General features: G+C 39.5%; 1 protein-coding gene across 1 annotated transcript in view; it reads right to left on the reverse strand.

Annotated features, from left to right (window-relative positions):
• Window positions 1-4,187: 4,187 nt before the first annotated feature.
• ABHD13 (abhydrolase domain containing 13) overlaps window positions 4,188-21,511 on the reverse strand; it is a 20,151-nt gene continuing 2,827 nt past the window's right edge. Inside the window, exon 2 of the mRNA XM_010831464.1 lies at window positions 4,188-9,121. Within this exon, the coding sequence (XP_010829766.1) occupies window positions 8,088-9,101 (1,014 nt within the window). The 5' untranslated portion in view covers window positions 9,102-9,121 and the 3' untranslated portion in view covers window positions 4,188-8,087. The remainder of the gene's footprint in view (window positions 9,122-21,511) is intronic.

The following is a 21,511-nucleotide window of genomic DNA, read 5'->3' on the forward strand; positions in this document are numbered from 1 at the left end:
GCCCCCAATCCCTCCCAGCATCAGAGTCTTTTCCAATGAGTCAACTCTTTGCACGAGGTGGCCAAAGTACTGGAGTTTCAGCTTTAGCATCATTCCTTTTTAAAGCTCTGTAAAAATTTACTTTAAAAAAGCAGTACAAACACTAACTTATTTACCATGTGAAATGAAGCAGAGTTCCTGTTCATTGATCAGCAAGCCTTCTCAAATAGGCTTATAAAGAAAACCTCAGTATTCTTCCTGTGTATCTTTTTTTCATTTAGTTTTCTGTTTGCCCTTTCTGGGTATCTGTTTAGTCTCACACCACGGTCATACTCTCAACTCTTCTGACAACAGATGTGCGGAAATTTTCCCCCAGCAGTAATTTTCTGCGAAGCCAGCTGGCTGCCCATTTCAATTCTGATATTGAAATGGATATCAGAATTTGATACTGAAATGGGTATCAGCTGCATACTTCAATTCTGATACGTCTGTCTGGGGTTATGTCAGATTCCACAGGTTGAGGGCTCAGCCCCACAAGACGGCCTCCACCCCACTTCCGACACTGATTCCAGGTCCAGGCTGTCTGTGTTCCTCCTCCCCTCCTCCTTCTCCTTCTCACGCAACATGTCTGGGTGCCAGGTGGAGGGGGCAGGGCTCATAGACTTCTACCTCTAACATGTAGAGAATCCAGATATTCACAAGTATAAGCGTATTTGCTACAGCTGACGATCTAACAAATAAACCTCATCTGTTAAAGGGACCTGAAATCTGAAGTTCACTACACGCTCTTGTGTTTTCCAATTAAGTTTAGATCCTTCAAATTCCAACATTATGAAAATACTTCTATTTTTAAAATACCTATAAACATATTAGGTGGAAAATGTATGATGGAGAAAATTGTGTATCTAATGCTATACATCCCTAAGAAGTAGTTGACATAAATGGTAGATTGAGATGACTGATCGATAGGTCGATAGATTGATACAGACAGATGGCGGATATATGGAATATTTTATACATAAATATATATGTGCATATATAATGATTGTTGTCAATTTACAACTGAAATGTTTTAAATAACATTTATTTCTTTGAGGTAATTTACAAGCTGATCCACAACACCCTGACTTTTAAAACTAGCCATTTTGTTTTTAAAATTATTATTATTTGGCTGTGCCCTGGGGCTTGTGGGACCTTATGAACAGTTCCCAGACCAGGGACTAAACCCCCACCTTCAACAGGGAAACTGCAGTGTCCTAACCACTGGGCCGCCAGGGAATCCCCACAGTACTCTGACTTTTAATACCAGACGTACCACTAAAAAAGACTACTTCTGTGAACTAGGGAAAGGGAAAGTTATTAAAGCAATCATACGCCAAAAAATTCTCCATTGTCTTTTCAATATTAAGTACAAGAAAACCCACATTTTTGTCCAAGTTTTCTTTTTATTAAGAATTATTTTGCTTATACTTGGTCAACATATTGCATGTTAATTAAAAATCGAACAATGTTGAGTTCTGTACCTACTAATGATCTCTTCCTTCCTTCTTCCCCGACAGCAGTCTTTCCCTGATCTGTAATTAGTATCAACAGGTTAATGTATATAGTGTATATTATATAAAGTCAGATGGCGTTGGTATAAACAGGTGTTGGTATAAACAGATTTTATACCAACACCTTTCTCTTTATTCATATACATATATATACCCACCTACATATTATTCTATTTATATATATGCTTTCTAATGGACTAATACTGCTAGCATTGCACTGCAATAGCTTTTCTTCAGTAAAATATATCATGGGTATTTTCCCAGATCAAACTTATAAATTTTAATTCCTTTGATAATTTATTATTTCCCACTGATGGAGTGTCAAGCTCTTTTGTTGTTTCATTGTTTTGAGCACTACTACAAAAAAAAAGCCATATTACAGTATAAGTCTACACAGGCTCTCATCTAATTGTATTTTCAGGACAGACTTCTCAATGTGAAAACTGGGTTAAAAAGTGATAAAACTTACTGTTTAATAGTTATATACAATCTGGTCTCTGAAATGTAACCGTTCACAATCCTGCCAGCACCTTGCTTCTGATGACGTCAGTCAATGGCACTGGTCTGTGTCTTCCCTTCACCATCCAGTTCCTGCGGACTCTGCTCTTTGATAAAAGAAGCCATTCTAAGCTATGACCTCAATTTGCTAATCTTGTTCACCATGATACTTTATACCAAATTTCATCACCCATATGTAATTACACCTGCGCTTAACACTCAGCAAGCTCAGAAGCACCCCAGTTGAGGAGTAAACTCATTCGTTCATTCAGACCGTGAACAAGGCTACAAACTTGTTCTGAGCAACCAAGTGCCAGCTACTCCCAGGTGGCGCTAGCGGTAAGGAGCCCACCTGCCAACGCAGGAGACTTGGGTCTGATCCCTGAGTCAGGAAGATCCCCTGGAGGAGGAAATGGGGACCCACCAGTATTCTTGCCTGGAGAATCTCACGGAGCCTGGTGGGACACACCACAGGGTTGCAGAGTCAGACACAACTGAAGTGACTTGGCATGCGCACAGGGCCATCGACTGCCCAGAGCAGAATAGAACAGCTCATTCTGTCTCCTCTGAGACTTCTCTCCTTCTCCTACTCCTCAGCCTAGGTCCTACATTCTCCTTTCCTTTTAGACTCTTGCCCTAAACATTCTCATCCACTCTTTCCTGTTTTTAAAACTGTGGACAAATACGCATAACACAAGACTGACCATTTTATCCATTTTTGGATGAGCAGTTCGGTGCATGAAGTACAGTCACACCGCTGTCCACCACCCGTTCTTGTCGTGCCTCTGATGGTGACTAAGACACCCATCTTTAGCCCAGAGCTCCTTCCCCAAACCAAGAGGCCTTTTCAGCATCTTCTTTTGGATGTTCTAACCCTCAGGTGTCTCTTAGGTGCAAACAACATAAACTATCCCCAGCTAATCAGGCAGAAAAGGATTCTAATGGAGGGAGGCAGGGGAACTTCAAGAATCTCATGCTTCATCAGGTTTGGAGCATGGGTACGTATACACACACACATATATATGCACACACAGATACATATATACATATATATATATATATGGACTTCCCAGGAGTGAAAAAGAACCCGATTGCCAAAGCAAGAGACAGTCAGAGAGGTGGGTTTGATCCCTGGGTTGGGGAGATCCCCGGGTCGAGGAGATCCCCTGGAGGAGGGCATGGCAACCCACTCCAATGTTCTTGCCTGGAGAATCCCATGGACAGAGGAGCCTGGCAGGCTATAGTCCATGGGGTTGCAAAGAGTCAGGCATGACTGAGCAACTATCACTCACTCCCCTTAATAAGACAGGAGTTACATTCTCTAACCAGACCCAACTACTCATCATCTTTAGGGTGTAAAGCAAGAGTTGGAGAGTGAATCAGGAATGTGGAAAAAATTACCCTTTGAAAGTTAAGAACTAGAGATCTGAAAACTGCTCCCCCGGGAATCCAGGTTGGTGATCCCACAGGAAGCACACTGGGGATCCTACTTTGCCCCAGATCGACCCATGCAACAGCAGTCTCTTCCAGGTGACATCTTCACCTCTGCTTGCAAGGGGCCACTTTCCCGTCATCTAGCTGGTTCTGACACTATCTAAGCAAACAGATTTCTGGTTACGTAAAGCAAGCTACAGACCCCTAAAGGTCGAGTGACTACTGGGGCATCTTTATAATTAACCCCGAATCATTAACTCAATACTGAGAAGAAAAGCAGAATTTCACAAAAAGGCACTTTATGAACTCTCAAGGCAACATTAACTAAGAACAGTTAAAATCCATTCATTCCTATATTAATGTAACTAATCAAATGCTTTGGGTCTCATCCGCCAGCAGTTCACATACAGGAAATATTTAATATTAGCCTAAATGAAATGTATGTGGGAGAATAATACATTATAATAATGTATAATAATATTATACATTATAATAATGTATAATTATTATACATTAATATATATATTAATGGGACTACATTCATTATATATATATATATATAGGGAAGAGAAAGTAGATCTAACCTTTTATTCACACCAATAAAAATTCATTAATTTCAGTACAAATTCGCGAGTTTATTTGACCACTGAGGAAGATTTAATGTCCTTTCATATAATTTAGGTTAATAGAAAAGACTGAAAACAAACTATCTTAAGACATTAATCAAACTTTTAATGTATCAATTTATTGCATATGTCAGTACAGAAAAATAGAAAGTATATTTTAAAAGAAATTTATTTGTAAAAAAACAAATGTCAATGTTTGCTTGCCATGATTACCACATAATGCACTATAACATTCAAATCTGAGTTATAAAAGTTTATTACGGCTTCAAATAAACTATGGCAAATAACAAAATATGATTTACATTATGAAATTGGATTAACTTATTTTATCCTGAATGTATCTGAATGGGTTGAAAACAACTTGGAATTTCCAGCACATGGTGTACTGACAGAAATTGTTCAACACACACTCATCCCTGTTACGTATGTATATATGACACTTTTCATAAAAGTGTCTCATACACAGTCCTATTGTTAAACTACATTTTTGAGAAACAAAATATAAATGGAGGTATATTTGTGCCATCTGGCAAAAATGTGTTGACTACTATTAGAATGAATGCATTTATTTTGCCACACAAATGAACACACTATTTCTGATTAGCTAAGATGATGTGCATATATGGCAATATAAGTTAACAGAAGTGCTTTTTATTTTCTACTCTGATTTAAAAAATAGATGTCTGTGCTCTGTCATTCACAACTTTACCTGAGTGATATGAAAATACATAAATTTAAGCAGATAATCCAAAAGTACTCTTTTCACGTTTCTTTCTCCGTAACTGCAGTCAAACATATTAAGAAAAACGAAGAGGGGAAAGGTCAGTGGAGGTTTTCGGCTCTCTCAATCACGACCTAATTTAAAAAGGGATGTCAGTGACATCCCTTTTTAAGACTTACCGTATTTACTCCTAACCTCAAGGAAGGGACTCAATCAAAAACTACACTTTGGCCGGGCTTGCATGATAGTTTATATAAAATTGAATATGGCCTTCGTTAAGTCCACCAAACAAGCCCAGACCCATCTCAAACCAAATGGTATAAACTACTCATAAGAAATGAGTATGAAAGCATCAGGTGGCATGAATCCTCAGCAAGGATTACAGTGTCATTAATCTGGTGACACAAAGGTAGAACACGGGTTATTATCAACTGTCTACATTCAAGAAAAAAATAAATTTAAGCTGCCCCATAACAAAATTCAGAATACCATTTTAATGAAAATACCTTTTACAGTCAAAAGTATTTGCAAAGACGTAGGGTAGATACAATTAACAGGTGCTCCAGTCGCCTTCTCTGTTAGAAACGCCATGGTTCCTACGTTCTGCGTTCCATGTTCTGCTTCCTTGTCACCAACCTCAGCAGCTAATTACATCCTAGAGCCACCCTTAGGGACACATGTCTCATTCACCTTTCCAGTTGTCTTTATCTTGTTAGTATTCTTGTATCTGTTAGGAACGGTTTCCTCCTGTATTTTGCAGTGTCTTTCTTTAGGATACTCTTCACCATTTTACTTCCAATAATCCCTTTTAGAATAATGGATTTTGATCTCAATCAATTTTATTCTATTTTTAAAAATCACTCTAGGATTTCCAAATTACATTTAAAACCTCATCCAGAAATGCCTACAGCTGCTCTTGCATAAATGAGACAGAAATTAATGACGGACACAAGCCTATACCCACTAAGAGATGAGTCCAAAATGAAGGTGTGACTCATGAATTCATGTTTTCTTGACCAGTTGCTTTGGCCACAAAATTAGATGTTTAAAAAAAAAAAAATGATGCCATGGGCTTCATGAACCCCTGATAATAGGAGTTTGTCTTCTACATGTTTCCCATTTAAGGAAATAGCCTCAAATACACAAAGAAGCTAGGAAAGAGATTTAAATACTACAGCCCTAGACACAACCTCTCCCCTTTGCTGCAGAAAGAAAGGCTCCTCAACCCGAAGAGAAGAACAAAGGTAGGAATGGGATACACAAAAAAACCGGTGGGGAGATTGCTAAAAACAAACAAAAAATAAACCTGAAGTACTAAGAAAAACAGCAGCATTAAACGAAACACCGATGAAGAAAAAGCTTTTTATGCTTCATCAGTATATTTATAACTAAAGTTGATAAATTGCTCCAGTGTACTAAATGATCACAAGAAAACATAATGTACTTTGTAAATGCTAAAAAGTGACACAAGTCTGGGTAAGCTCATGTCTAGATACACTACATTTTCGGGTCTTCTTCCTTTTTAACGTATTACTATCTGGGATAGTCATTCTACACAGCAATGATTGACAGAATGAAAGCAGCCTTTAATTGTCGTGAATTTATGCATACAAAATACACCTTCCATGATATGCGTTTCCAATTTCGTTTTTAAATGCATGATGTTTTTACAATTTATAGAAAACATTTATCCTTGAGAACTCACACTTGCTGTATTTTATTTTTTCTTAAACACTGACAGAAAGTGAGAGACAAGAATGTGATTTGGCAAAAGTGTCTCCTGCCCTGTCTTCACAGAGTTTTTGACTGAGGTCAAGATTACTAATCCATTCTTTCTCTGTCCGAGCTACTTGCACAAAGCCAATAAACACAGCTAAAATATTCACAACAGCGTACGTTAGAGCTGATGCAATAATGTACACATCTCAATTACCTCTAATTTTTGAGGACTGCTTATGTTTTTTCAGGTAATCTTGTAAGTTTAAGGGGCTCTTTTTTTAAGTAAGATTTTTCTTACTCTTCTATATGTCTAAATACTACTTCTCACTTACAGCCATTTAATGGTTAAACGTGGTAATAGGTTCTGTGATAAAAAGCTCTAGAGTTCTTTCACTCACACATTCTCACAGGTAGAAAATGAATAAATAAGACTTCCTAAAGCTGTCCTTTGATGCAGCTCCTCTATTTTATAACTGAAACATTAAGCTGAAGAAGATAATTTTCATTTACTTTTGTTTTCGTCACTTCTATTTTCAGAAAGTCCAATAAATGTTACCTTGGCTTCAGTGGGATAGATCCACGTAGATATTTGGATTTAAAAAAGCAAACGTAGGAATTTTTGTAAAACAGTATGTACAATAATGTAATAAGACTTCCTAATTGATTCTTAAATAGGTTCTGATCTTCATTATGACCGCTATTAGTGGTTCAGCTGTAGACTTACAAAATGACAGAAGCTAAAACTCTTTTTGCCACCAAAATCATTGATACAAATGTTAAAAAGTTCAAATATGCACATCAAAGCTGCAGTAAAAGTCTCAATTTCTGTTTTTACATGCCATGATCCAGACTGTACCTAACAAAACATGGTACATTTACACTGGAAAAGGGGGTCCCATTTATTTTGAAGAAAAGGCTGGATCTCAGGATTCAGCAGAGCAAAAGTCAACGGTGACCTGCACACAGGCCTCAATTTCATTTCTGGCTAAAAACAAAATAGAGTTTACATAAAAATAGATATAACCCAGGCTACCATATACACTGGTATATGATCAGTACTATTTACATTAAAAACAGTGCATTGCATAAGTCAAGGAATAAAACACCACCATGCATTTCAATTTTTAAGGTGAAAAATGCAATTACAGAACTAAGTTTGCTTACCATGATTGTCCCAGTATTTACTAAAGGAATAATACCCAAAGGTTTCTCGTTTACATGTCTCCTTTCACACTTAGTCATTAATCTAAGTGTCACACGGATTACACGTACATCTTGGGCAACAAGAAACTTTTGAATATGCTATAATAGCATATTAAACTAAAGATATGGATACGCAACCACACTGAAAAGTCTGGTGAAAATGTATGAAATAATCCCAATAATTATAGTTTTTCAAATGTAAAAAACTATTTGGATCATTTTAAAGGAGCACTGAAGTCCTTTCAAAGTTTAATGTCACTCTTCAGACAAGTACAGACATAACACGCTTCTAGAAAGGAGTATTTTATCATTCTGCACAAATTAAAATACAGTGCATTAATGAAAACGAAAACATCATATAATTGTTACATTAGATGAAGTTTTGGCCATCTCTTCAGGAGAAGGACTCTTTATTACTTCTTTGATGAACTGTTCGAGGGCCGTGAAGTAACCCTGGCACTGCCACGTATCGTTATGAGTTCCATCGGGAAAAATGGCTAATCTCTTAGTCCGAGACGGGGAGAGCTCATAGAGCTGCTTCATCATTACTGGTGGGATTAACTGGTCGGAGAGTCCGGAGATGAAGAGAGAAGGCATTCTGCACTGAGAGATTTTTCTGTAGGACAAGAACTTATTTTTGTAGCACCATAAAGGAAGGTAACGCATTGGAAAGAATGAAAATAAAGTGCTGGCCATGTGTGGTATGCTTAAAAATGTGTTCTCAACCATAATGGCTGAAATCCTATGTGAATTCTCAGAAGCCAAATGAATAGCTACCGCTCCTCCCAAGGAACGGCCAAAAAGGAAAATTTTTGTTTTGTCAAGGTCGGGTCTGGTCATCACATAGTCCAGCACAGCCTCAGAATCAAGGTAGAGTCCTTCTTCACTTGCCTCTCCTTCACTTTTCCCATAGCCTCGGTAGTCGACCAGCAGAAGATTGACTTTGAGGTTAACCAACATAAGCAAGGCATTTGGCAACCTGTGGCCTATGTTGCCTGCATTCCCGTGAAAATAAATTATAGTCGGGGAATAGGGCGAGCTGTCTCCAGTGTATCTTATCAAAATAAGATTCAGACGCACTCCATCTTTGGTTCTGATGAAAATGTTTTCATGTGGAATACCAGTGGGCATGGGAACATAAAGGCGCGAAGAAGATGGCTGTTCTGGGAAGTAAAGCAATACATCCTGGAATTTATACAGAATACCTGCTATTGATATGAATATTAACAGAAGTAAGACAATGCCTCCATACAGATGAAAGGTCACTATTAAAGATAAAAGAGAAATGCGGCAGAGAGCCCAAGACCAGGAAGCCAAAGCTACCAGCCATCTTTCAACAAAGTTCCACAGCATCCAGGACTTTTCCATCGTGGCTCTCTGCAAGTGTCCTAGAGACAGAAAGAGAGAGAGAGAGAGTCAGTGAGGTGACATGTATCTATTAGCTTAAAAGTTAGGTCCATGATGTAACCAATCCCATCACCAGGAGAGTCCGTGGAAGCCACACCAGGCCATCCATAAAACCGCCCGTCCTAATTCTCTCGGTCCCTTCAGTTCCCAAGCTGTTTTCACCCTCCACTGCTGTACTGATGAAAGACAAATACGCATTAAATATATTCATTTTCTAAAAAGAAAAAAAAATGCAGGTTTAAAAAAAATGCGTTAAAAATACTTTCATTCATGTATTTTCCTTGATTTAAGAGAAAAATAAACTGATGCCATGTTCCCCATTTTTTCCAGGAGGGAACACAGGCTCAGGAGCCTAAGTGGATTGGCCACGTCCCAGCTTTGCAGGCAGAAGAGCCCGGAGGCCAGGAAGCCAGGCGCCAAGGCTCCTGGTGCATCCACTGGCCAGCTGAGGAGGGTGAGGGCAGTTTCTACACGGAGGTGAAGGGACACGTAACATTACGTCAGCTTCAGGTCTACTGCACATGCTGCACGATGACCCCACAGCCAGTCTAGTCAGAGGCCAGTAGCACACATAGGTTCGGGTGAGAACACCTGCGGTAGCGCCTCACTGCGGCTCTGATCTGCATTTCTCCAACTGGTGACGCTGAGCACCTCTTCAGGTGCCACTGGCCCCGTGCACGTCTTCTTCGGAGGAATGTCTATTTAGGTCTTCTGCACATTTTTTGATTGGGTTGTGGTGTTTTGCTGTGTTTTTGATATTGAGCTGTATAAGCTGTTTGTCTATTCTGGAAAATAAGCCCTTGTTGGTCTCATGATTTGCGAATATTGTTTCCCAGTCCATAGGTTGTCTTTTCATTTTATCTGTGGTTTCCTTCGCTGTGCAAAAGCTTTTAAGTTTAATTAGGTCCCATTTGTTTATTTTTTGCTTTTGTTTCCATGACTGGAGAAGACAGATCCAAAAAACATTGTTGCAATTTAAGTCAAAGAGTGTTCTGCCTACCTATTTATTCTTCTCAATGAAACCATATACGAGATTGTCGTAATTTCTCTGATAGGTCATTATTAGCTTATAGAAACACAACATATTTTTGTATATTGATTTTGTATCCTACACAATTATTAAGCTAAGTAGATTGAGGGCAAATTTTATTAAAGAGGGAGTTAACAGAGTCTAACCTGTCAAGATCAATCCAATATGCTTTATTGTCAATTTTCCACATTATAGAAAAAAATTATAATTAAACTAGGATAAAAAAAATAAAGTATCCCTTCCCCATTTGGAGGTTCTCGCATAGCTAAATTTAAAGAACAATTTAAAACTGTGCTCAATCACTTTTTGAGGCCCCATGGACCGTAGCCCACCAGGCTCTTCTGTCTATGGAATTTTCCAGGCAGGAATCTTGGAGTGTGTTGCCATTTCCTTCTCAAGGGGATCTTCTCAACCTAAGGATAGAACCCTTGTCCCTTGCATTTCCTGCATCGGCAGGTAGATTCTTTACCACTATCGCCATCTGGGAAGCCCTTTCTGCTGCTAAGTCGCTTCAGTCATATCCGACTCTCTGCGACCCCAGAGACGGCAGCCCACCAGGCTCCCCTGTCCCTAGGATTCTCTAGGCAAGAACACTGGAGCCGGTTGCCACTTCCTTCTCCAATGTGTAAAAGTGAAAAGTGAAAGTGAAGTCGCTCAGTCGTGTCCGACTCTGTATTATTTTTAAGAAACGGTCTAATAATTTGTGTTTCACAACTGATTTAAAAGAAACTTCAGACTGCTAGCACTGTGCAACATGTTCAATCTTTACAAAGCCCTGACTGCAACTTCACAGCAGGGAGTCAGCAAAGACTGCTGCGGCATACTGATACGGCTGTAGACACTTGGGGGACAGGTGTGAAACAAAGACACAGAAAATTCTATCTGAGAACCAGAGGTAAGTGAAGAAAATTACTCACTGGAGAAAAAATCTTTTAAAACTCTGCTGAAAAATATAAGTGATATAAAGAAAATACAGAAGAAAAGCTTTCAGAAGTCAATGCTTTTATAATCAAATAAAATTTACATATACCGTATTAAAAAGGCAAAAAAGGTGAGATGCTACAATGTTTTGTAGTCATCTACTTAAGTATTTACCATTAAAAAAAATTCTCTTTTACTCACTAACAAAACTATCCATAAAGTTAGTCTTAAATTTAGTAAATAACTGTTAATGACTTATCTTTAAAATTTTACTGTATGCCATAAACTTTTAAATGTAGTATTTAGTTCATCAAATTAAATACTGAAGATCAAGTTAAATTATGCTGGCTATAAAGATGAGTTAGATAATTTAATAGATTTAATTTTTCATCATTATCTCGCCAAAAATTGTTAACTATTTCACTAAACATGGATTTTCAAATTTGAGTTTTTGTTCAAATGACTCTCTTTGAACACAAACCAACAGCCTAGCGTTCTTCTGAAGCTGCTCTGAAACCAATACTGCCACCCAGTTGTGGCAAGTTTTATTACAACAAGCTTGACAGTAAGAGAAAAGCAGGTATCCAAGCTTAGAAGACAGGGCAGCAGGACCTGGGCATTAAGGGTCAGACCTGGGAAGAACCAGGCTGAGAGAAAGAGTCTGCACTCCAGCAGCTGAACAAGCCGAGGCACGGAGGCCTGAATCCCAGCCCTGGGGTCCAGGTGGACAGCCAACGCGGTTCGCGGTCCGGGACGACTATCCACCAACAGCCACTACACAGCGCTGCTCTATGACCGTCACTGTAGGGCCAGGTCTCAGAGCCACATCGAACCACTTTCCTTTTTCATCTAATGCTAACATTTACTTAATTTAATCCTTATTTCTGTTAAGTCTAAGAGAATGACTTTCATTTATACCTAGGAGTTGTATAGGAAAATTCGGAAATAGACTGGCATTTATTTGATACATCAAAACAAAACAATGTTTGTATAACGATTAGGATTAATAAGGTCTGGGATATAACATACAAATACACTAGAGCACTGTACCATTTGGGAAAAATGTATCATTTAAGATATTTCTTTAGTGAAAAAAGGTACATTTTTTTTCATAGTCAAGCCAATCATTTATGACAGAAGTATCAGAGAGATGTGTAACTCAAATATCATTTGTTTTGTGACATATCAGGAAAAAAACACAGTAAAATTCCATCACCTTAAAGTCTGTTCTACCATATATTTGTTAAGTAATCTTGGGTGTATCACTTATTTTCAGTTTGAATTTTTTTTTCGGTAGAATGAGAATTTTTAAAATGCTCACGTAACTGCATTCTGAACACTGGACATGTATATTTAAGAGTGGACATCAGGAAAGTGGCATTATTTGAGTCCATTATTGCTTAGGAATATAGGATTAACCTTGCAGTTTTCCACAAAGCTTTCCTGAAAAGTCACCTACATTAAATGACTTTGTGATACACAAATGCAATCTTGCAATGGACTGTTACACTGTGCAAGTCAATAAAAGCCAATTCACTTTGAGGAATAGCAAATGGAAGTCAATTTTAAGGACTGGTTAATAAAAAATGTTCTAGAGAATGTGTGTGTCTTCTCTTGAATACACTGCAGCATTCCGGTGGTTTAGAAAGAGACCTCTGCTCACGGACTGCCTTATGTTTGCTAACCCAATTGCCAATGACTTCCGTCCCCATTCTGTACCATAGCTCCATGCTCTTCAAAGAGCTGGATCTAGCAAACTATCCAGGAAGGACTTCTACTGAACAAATTTGATGAAACTATCAACCAAGTACAATTATTCAAGGCATAACTTGAGCCATCTGTTGAGATGTAAAAATAACTTCGCATAAACCCAGATGCTATGATGGTCAGTAAAAAATGCAACACTTCCTTGAAAACAGTCAACGGATCCTAAAGCTAGCAGTAAGTTTCCCATCTGTTTTGCCAAAAAAATTAGTGTGAATAAAGGGTTAACAAAACCTCTTCTCCCCCAGGAAAAAGTGATGACCTCTGGTTAACCCTCAAGCACTGTTTCCGTGGGAACCTCCTACAGGTAGGCGATGAGAAATGTTTCTGAGGAGCTCTCTGTGTGGTGGGCCTGACACCACTGCAGAGCTGAGTCTGGGCTGAGCGGGGTAAGGTGTGTGCCTGGCGTGCTCTCTGCTGAGTCCTGGACACTATGCCTCTGTCTCGCAACAAAAGACCCCGTTTCCTGTGGGGCATGAAGCAGTTGGGTCACAGCACCACCTGCTCCCAGCCCTGCATCCTCTTCCCGCCGGCCTGAGTCGTCACGTGGAATGACGCACTCGACTCTGCCAAGCCGGGTCTTCTATCCGCATCTCTCAACAAGGCAGTGGGAGGCTGGTGTCAGGTATGGTCTACTGCGTCTTTTGAGAATGTCCAGCTGAACCCAAGACCACTGCTGCTGGTCATGCAGAATAAGCAAGGCAATTAGTTACCCCTTAGAAAGCACATCTTAGGAGGCAAACATTCATGAAAGGCGTTGCCAGAAGAGGTGGATTTTTGCCAGGCTCTTCTGCATGCTGCACTGCATTTGCTGATAACATCTTAGAACCATAAGCAATCGAGATGAACGGTGAGTTTAACATACCTGAAGTGAAACCAAAGTTTACACGGATTAGAAAAGTTGTTTAGAGGGAAAGGACGTTAGCCCTGTTGAGCACAGAAGCCTGGTGCCCAGTATCCCTCATCTTCCACGCTTCTTTTACATTATTACCATGTTTTTAACCTTACGCCTGGTGGTGGTGGTTGTTAGTCACTAAGTCGTGTCCAACTCTTGCGACCCCATGGACTGTAGCCCTCCAGGCTCCCCTGTCCATGGGATTTTCCAGGCAAGAATACTGGAGTGGGTTGCCATTTCCTTCTCCAGGGAATCTTTCCGACCCAGGGATCAAACCCGGGTCTCCTGCATGGCAGGCAGATTCTTTATCGAATGAGCTACAAGTCCCACATCTTAAATAAATATCTAACTTATTCCCATTTCTCAATCATGCCTTTGCCAAATTATCACACATTAACTGACTCTCAAGTCCATCTGTCTGTGTCTTTAACCATTCCAGCACCTGCTTAACCACTAAGAGAATTCAATGAAAAGCATGAGCTATCATGAGGATCTCTCATAAAAAGCAAACCCCGCTTGCTAATGAATCCAATGGATTTTTCTCGTCCACACTGCAACAGTGTACTGCTGCTGCTGCTGCTAAGTCGCATCAGTCGTGTCCGACTCTGTGCGACCCCAGAGACGGCAGCCCACCAGGCTCCTCTGTCCCTGGGATTCTCCGGGCAAGAACACCGGAGTGGGTTGCCATTTCCTTCTCCAATGCATGAAAGTGAAAAGTGAAAGTGAAGTCGCTCAGTCGTGTCTGACTCTTAGCAACCCTATGGACTGTAGCCTACCAGGTCCCTCCATCCATGGGATTTCCCAGGCAAGAGTACTGGAGTGGGGTGCCATTGCCCTCTCCGAATGTACTGCTAAGTGGCACTAAATCTTGAATCTTCCTTGGCTTCCAGTAGAATAAAATTCTCGTGTGTCTCCCCTCTGACCCATCCCTGAACAGGGGTGTTTTCCAAGGACCTGTATACTGACCCTTCTTTCCCTTGGGGATTTCATTCTTTCTCATGCCTCCATCATACCTGTTTATGAATTCTTCATGTCTACTTCATCCATAATCTCAATTTATCTGTTTGTTGAGTACCTGATGCTTCATAAGCAACGCAAACTTATCCCAAACTAAACAAATCCTCCTTAGCTAATGTTTTCCATGGTTTATGTAAATTATGAACAAAAAAGCATGATATGTGAACGAATGTTATTTTTTTGAAAACCAGCTGATTCTAGGGCTTAATATAACATGCAGACTAAATCTACATTACAGTATCAAAAATTAGCACATTATCATAGCATGTTTTACAGCTAAATAAAAAATATCAATCTTGGAAAAGTAATTTTTGTGCTTTTTATTTAGATAAAGTGGTTAGAAGTATCACACTGATATTAGTGAACATTTCTCAAAAAATAACCTATTAAAAACATGATTAATTTTTTATTATTCATAGCCAAAGTAAATCTAATCATGATTGTTTGCTTCTTAAAAAGAACAGTTTTGAAACAATTAGTAGTATCTTTTTATACTCTATTAGCACTTGGATCATAGGAATGAAACATATGGATCTGCTGATGATCACTGTGAGAATTTTACGGTCAACATTAAGTAGTTTGGTTCACCGTGACCACTCCGTATGCTTCCTATCTTTAAATATCAGTACAATAAGCGATTTAAGGCTAAAGATACAAAGAATGGATAGCTTGGAGCTGTCAGAACCACCATGCTGGGTACAGGGTTAGCTGAGGATCCAGTCAACTGAGGGAGCGATGACGGACATGCTCACTTGACCTCTGTCACGTGCTCTCACACGTGGACTCAGAAGACGGGAAATGGTTCCATTCCTAAGGGGAAATATTTAAATAACTGTTCTATAAGCTGAGGCTTAAAAATGAGATTAATAGCAAGTGTGTGCCCACCCTCAATGATATTATATGAGTTCTCAAGGGCTTTCTCAAGCCCAGCCTAGACCACAGAACACCCCCACGGCTGCTTTCCAAGCCTCGTCAGATTCCAATGCAGGCTATCATCCGATTTAAAGATGAAAGGCAATGCCATCAACACCTGCACCCATCTGCTATCTCAATCACAGACACTACAGGCGATTCAAAATTTATAAGTATGCACTTTTTTAAAATAACAGGACAAAGCACAATTCCAGGGTTACGAATCTCTCTTACTTTCCATCAAGTAGCTGTCTATGTCTCTTATTTTTATTCATTTAGCACAGTTATTCACAGGAACTGGAAGCATTCAAACAAAATCTAAATAAATACTTGGCGAGGGCAGTGTGAAGTAGAGCAGTTGAACTGGGTGAACTATAAGGTCCCGATGAAACCTGAGACCTCGCTATGCCCGTGGTTCTCAAAGTGTGGCTGCAGACTCCTGGGGTCCCCAAGGCCCGTTCAAAGGGTGTTTCAGATCAACAGGATCAACGTAAGCAGACTAGAAGGCTGCTTGCCGTTTCGCTGTCTGACGTGCGCACTAGTGGTACAAAACCAAAGATGGGTGAAGCTGCCAGTGCCTTAGCAAGATTCAAGACAGGGGCACCAAAATGTAGGTGCCACTGTCCTCTTTATCATATCTCTATCAGTGAGTCCACTTTGCAACATTTTGTGACAACGAGTGACCAAGCAAGGGGGGCGCATGAGGCACTACTGCTGAGTGTGGCTGCGCCCAGTCCCATCTGAAGCTTTGCGACCCTATGGACTGTACTGAAAACACATCTGAGGTGTGGGAGGAACTAGCTGCTTTATTTAAGTGACACCATTTTTACCTAAAAAGACAACTGATAAACTGGTTGTTCAGACTTCTGTGTTCGGCAGACATTTTTTCTGAAAAATGAGTGAAGGTGCTGATAGCTTCCTCGACTTAAGAGGCTCTTCTGACGGCACTGTGATGGTAATGACACAAACAAGTGTGATTTTTGACAACACATTAAATGTGCGAATATTTGGAAGAATCTGCCCAGCACAGTAAACTAATATTTTCAATGACCAATGACTGGTGTCACCAAAATCAAGCACAGATAAAAAAAATTCATTGAAAGATAAACCAATGGATTTTACCATAACGGAGACAAAAAGTTCTTTGATATGGATTTCAGATTCCACAATGTAACTGATCTTTAAGAAACTACCATCTGTTGAGTATATCCACAATTATCTGAAAAGACTATTAAAATAACCCCTTTAAAACCATAAATCTGTGTGAGCCTGACTTTCTTTATAAACTTCACCGAAAACAACCTACCATATGACAATGAATGTAGAAACATGATAATATGCCTGTCTTCTATTAAACAGACATTAAAGATATTTACAAAAATGTAAAACAGCACTAAACTCCTTGCTAATTTTTTGGCAAAGATGGCTCTTTTGCATAAAAATGTTATTATGCTAAAATATGATGGATTTTTTTACTGTTATTTTTAAGTGATAAAATTATGCATTTTATAAGCTCCCACTCTTAATTTCTAAAATAATAAATATCTTTCTACATAGTCTACATATATGAAAACTCTTTAGAGACCTCAATAATTTTTTAAAATGTGAAGGTGCTCTGAAACAAAAAAAGTTTGAGCACCACTATTCTACACTGCCTAACTACATAATTTTATTGCCTTTTTCTGCAAAGACTTAACACCTTTAAATTAAGAATGAGGTACTACATTAATTTAAATCTTTTGTGCATTATAATATTTACTGGTTTCTAAAGCTTTATAGGTCCTGGAAGAGAAATATCTTTGGTAAAGACACATAATTTCTTTGGGTCCCAAGGACTACGGCCATAAGACAGATGACAAACATGGGGAGCTGACCTTTCAGCCTGGTCATCTATCGCCCTGAGTGCGGCTTTGACCCAGTCACTGCTGCTTTGCACACCTCGGGTGACTAGTCACGTCCACGTTTAAATGTGGGGAACCACTCTGAATGAGCATCCTTGTACGTCGCTTTCTGAGTTTCTACATTTGTAAAAGGAAGCAGTTACCTGAATAATACCTAAGGTCTCACAAATTCTACTTTACAGGTAATAGAGAAAAATTAAAGGCTGGAATTGGAAAGTAGGTATTGAATTATCAATAATACTGTTTTCACTAACTGGTACAGTGGAAATTTGGAGGCCCTGGTATGGGACTTTTAGAGTACCTGAAAAGTTACTGAGAGATACAGGACTCCAGAAATCACAGATGTGTGGAGACGTGGTGATTTTATATTTCAACTGAGGTCTGTAAAATATTTTACTCATCAAACATGTTCAGTCTCCTTCCCAGACCACCAAAGTAATATTTCTAAACAACGCACAGTCAAAGCTGTAGAAAATAACTTTGGCTAAACAATCTTCACAGAATAAACGACATTGTTATGTTTTAGGAGTCTGTAATTAACGGGAGGGGAAGAAGAAAAGCTGGTATTCAAAGACCATCATGAGTTTCCATGAACTCGACGGGTTTTTTTCTTTGCTTTGCACAGGGAACTCAGGTTATTCTCTCCAATAAAAAGCAATGTCAGTGATGCAAATGGCACCTTCCAGATTAATTCCAAGTGTACAGTAACAACGACCCTCAACCTCCTCCTCACCAAAGAATACTACTGCTTTCCCTGTGAAGCTGGCAGTCTCTTCATATTAATCCTTTATGGGGCAGTATTTTATCTAAAAATTTAAAATAAAGATTAACAACTTGCATTAAGAACTAAAACTCAAACTATGGGAATGAATACATTTAATTATGATTGTCCCAATGATTTGTTTTTGTTCAGTCGCTCAATCGTGTCCGACTCTTTGCGACCCCATGGACTGCTGCACGCCAGGCTTCCCTGTCCTTCACCATCACCCGAAGTTTGTTCAAATTAATGTCCATTGAGCTGGTGATGCTGTCAAACCATCTCATTCTCTGCTGCCCTCTTCTCTTTTTGCCTTCAATCTTTCCCGGCAGAGTAAACTGGACAAGTATGTTATTCTTTCAATCACAGATAAAATTTTATTTTAATGAAGGTTGGAACTGATTCACAAAAAGAAAGTAAATGCTAATTATCATCATTATTTTTAAACTGCAAAAGTTTACATCGAATTGCATGGTATATGTTCATTTACTGATTCTGCCAACAGGAAAAGGTCTTTGAAAACTATAAAAGACGTTTTACCTATACAGGAATTAAATAGGAATTCCTCAAAAACAAACTGATTGAAGAGTAATCAATAATAAATACAATTTTAAACAAAACACCATTTAAAAAAGTCGTAAATGTACTATTATTTTAAAGGTCTTTATATCTATCTCAACTGATGATTTTAGGAACATTCTGTTTAAAAAAAAAACAAACTGCTCATACATTAAAAAAAACCATACCAACAAGTGACAAAACCATGCATAGGTTCAAGGGAACAAAGTGGGAAGAAAATTCATGTGTCACTCCTGACCCCTACATCACAAGGGGAGAATGGTATCCTCTGGGGGAATTCACAGCTTCCAGTCACATTTCAAGTAACAGAGAAGCAGATTCAGCCTTCCCGCCTTAGTGTATCTCCTTTTCTGCTAAGCACTGGGGAGTTAGGAAACCATGCCAGCTGCACAGCTGAAATGGAAACACAAATAGCCGCTATCAGCGTGCTGGAGACACCACAGAATGAATTATCTATTTCCCTAATGGTTACCCACATGTCATCAATAATGAAAAAGCGAGTATTAATAGTCCTATGGGACAAATGAACAATAACTGCCTATGGATATGCTGGATAGCAACTGAAGAGTTCAGAGAGCATTTTTAACTGGGATTTCAATCAGCTTGAGCAGACATCTGGAACACTATACTAGACAGCAACTCGGTAGCATTTTTGGGTTTCCCTTTCACTTGAAACACAGAAGACTTGGCATATAAGAGTCAACTCTGAGAGAACAAAAACGACAGATTCTTGTCACTATGGAAGTCAATCACAATTTGTTCTAAGAATATAAATATCAAAGAAAGAAAATTTAAAAAAAGAAAAAAGATCTACAAGGCTAAAAATGTAAACACTGATGTCAAAATAAAAAATGATAATGTAATTCAGGAAGTTTCCAACTTGTGAAGGGATAGTGTTCTAAATACTATTAACCAAATGGATCAAACTTAGAATTCATTTTCTTATAAAATCAGTGTTACAGGAGAAGCAAGATTCCCAGGCTAACTCATAAATACACACAGTTCATGGCCTGAAAACGCTACCGCTTTGCAACTCCAGTACAATGTACTGCTGTAGGAGTTAAGGCTTACAAGAAACAGGAACATAAAATGTAGTCATTTATTATGCAGCCTATCACTTCAGGGAAAGAAAAATCTTAATTAGAAAAAACTAGAATCCTTTTTTAAAAGTCTGTTGTAAAAAGAGTATACAAGGACCTCAAATGTTGTGGAGGCAACTAAACAAGAATTAGAAAGATTTTAGAATCTGTAACAACTGAGTTCTAAATTAAAGAAAAAAACAGAGAAATAGAAATAGATTCCAAGAGACGAGAGAGGAAAGATCATGGCAAAACGTGAGGGTGGATGGTTAACCCAGGACAGCGTGGTGAGCAAATGCTCTCATCCAGGCCTGAGGTGTGTCTGAATATACGCCAAGGTTCAGATATTCACCATCTGGCTTCCTGTTCTCATTCCAAAGGAAATTCTTCATTCCAAAGGAAACTATCAGCGGCAGGCAGTGTCTGTGCGATGGGAAGGAGCCTGTTTCCAAGCTCGGTATGTTAATAGCTAGGTGGCTTTTGCCAACCCACTTACCCTCTCTAAATATATGTCTCCTCGTAGGTAAAAAGGAGATCAAACACCTAATTACAACTCGGCTGAGATCAAATGCAATACAGTGCGTTGATAAACACAGCTCCTTGCAGGAGGCAGAATTTAAAGCATTCTGTTTACCTACGAGAGCAGACTGGGTTAAAGTACAGCTAGCAGGTCAGCTCGACTTGGATTTTAAACAATGGCAGGACTCGCTGGAGAACACCCGAGCCGTGGCCCGCAGGAAGTAACGAGGGCGACGCCTTCTTTTCTGTTAAAACTCAGCGCGGGTGGCAGTTCCTTCAGAAAGCCTACCCTGGACCTCTGCTCCCTATTGCCAACCACGCCACATCCTGCAGTTGGCACAAACTCACGCGGTGGCACTCACTAGTGTAGCCTAACTCACCTGTTTTACAAGGGCTGCGGATTCCTTGACGACAGTGACATCACCTTATGGAAATCCGCCTAAAGATTTTCAGGAGATTGAGCAAAGCTGGGCACCCAGTAAGTATTAACAATGAGCGGTCTAGGTCTTCAGCAGGACAGTTATTAGGACAAGAACACTAGACGATCAACCGTGACTTATTTACTTCTTACTTAGAACAAAACTTAACCTTTTAGCAAAAAAGACATGCGAGCAATCTAAGCCTGCCCACGAAGAATTAACCACCCGATCGAATGATACCAGGAATAAGATGCCACGAAAAGCGAGCTTGGCACTTAAGAGCCCGCATCTCCTTTTGTCTTTCCACTGAGTCCGTACTACGGGGTAAAGGTAACTCAAAGGGCCGGTGAATAATAAAACTTGTTTGGGGTGGGGGGCGGTTGTGACGCCTTGGGCAGTAAAGTCTCGTGATGCATTTTGTAGAAAAATATCCACACACGTTGCTGACACGGGCGTCTCCAGCCAAACTGACTCTCAACTCCGCGGGGGTGCTCCGGGGCGGCTCCGTCAGCGCCCCGAAGTTCCTGCCCCGACAGCCGCGGCTCTCACGGCCTGTCCCTGACGTGAGCGGCCCAGGC

Source organism: Bison bison, unplaced genomic scaffold (genome assembly GCF_000754665.1).
Source record: "Bison bison bison isolate TAMUID 2011002044 unplaced genomic scaffold, Bison_UMD1.0 scf7180017864527, whole genome shotgun sequence".
Classification (NCBI taxonomy): domain Eukaryota; kingdom Metazoa; phylum Chordata; class Mammalia; order Artiodactyla; family Bovidae; genus Bison; species Bison bison.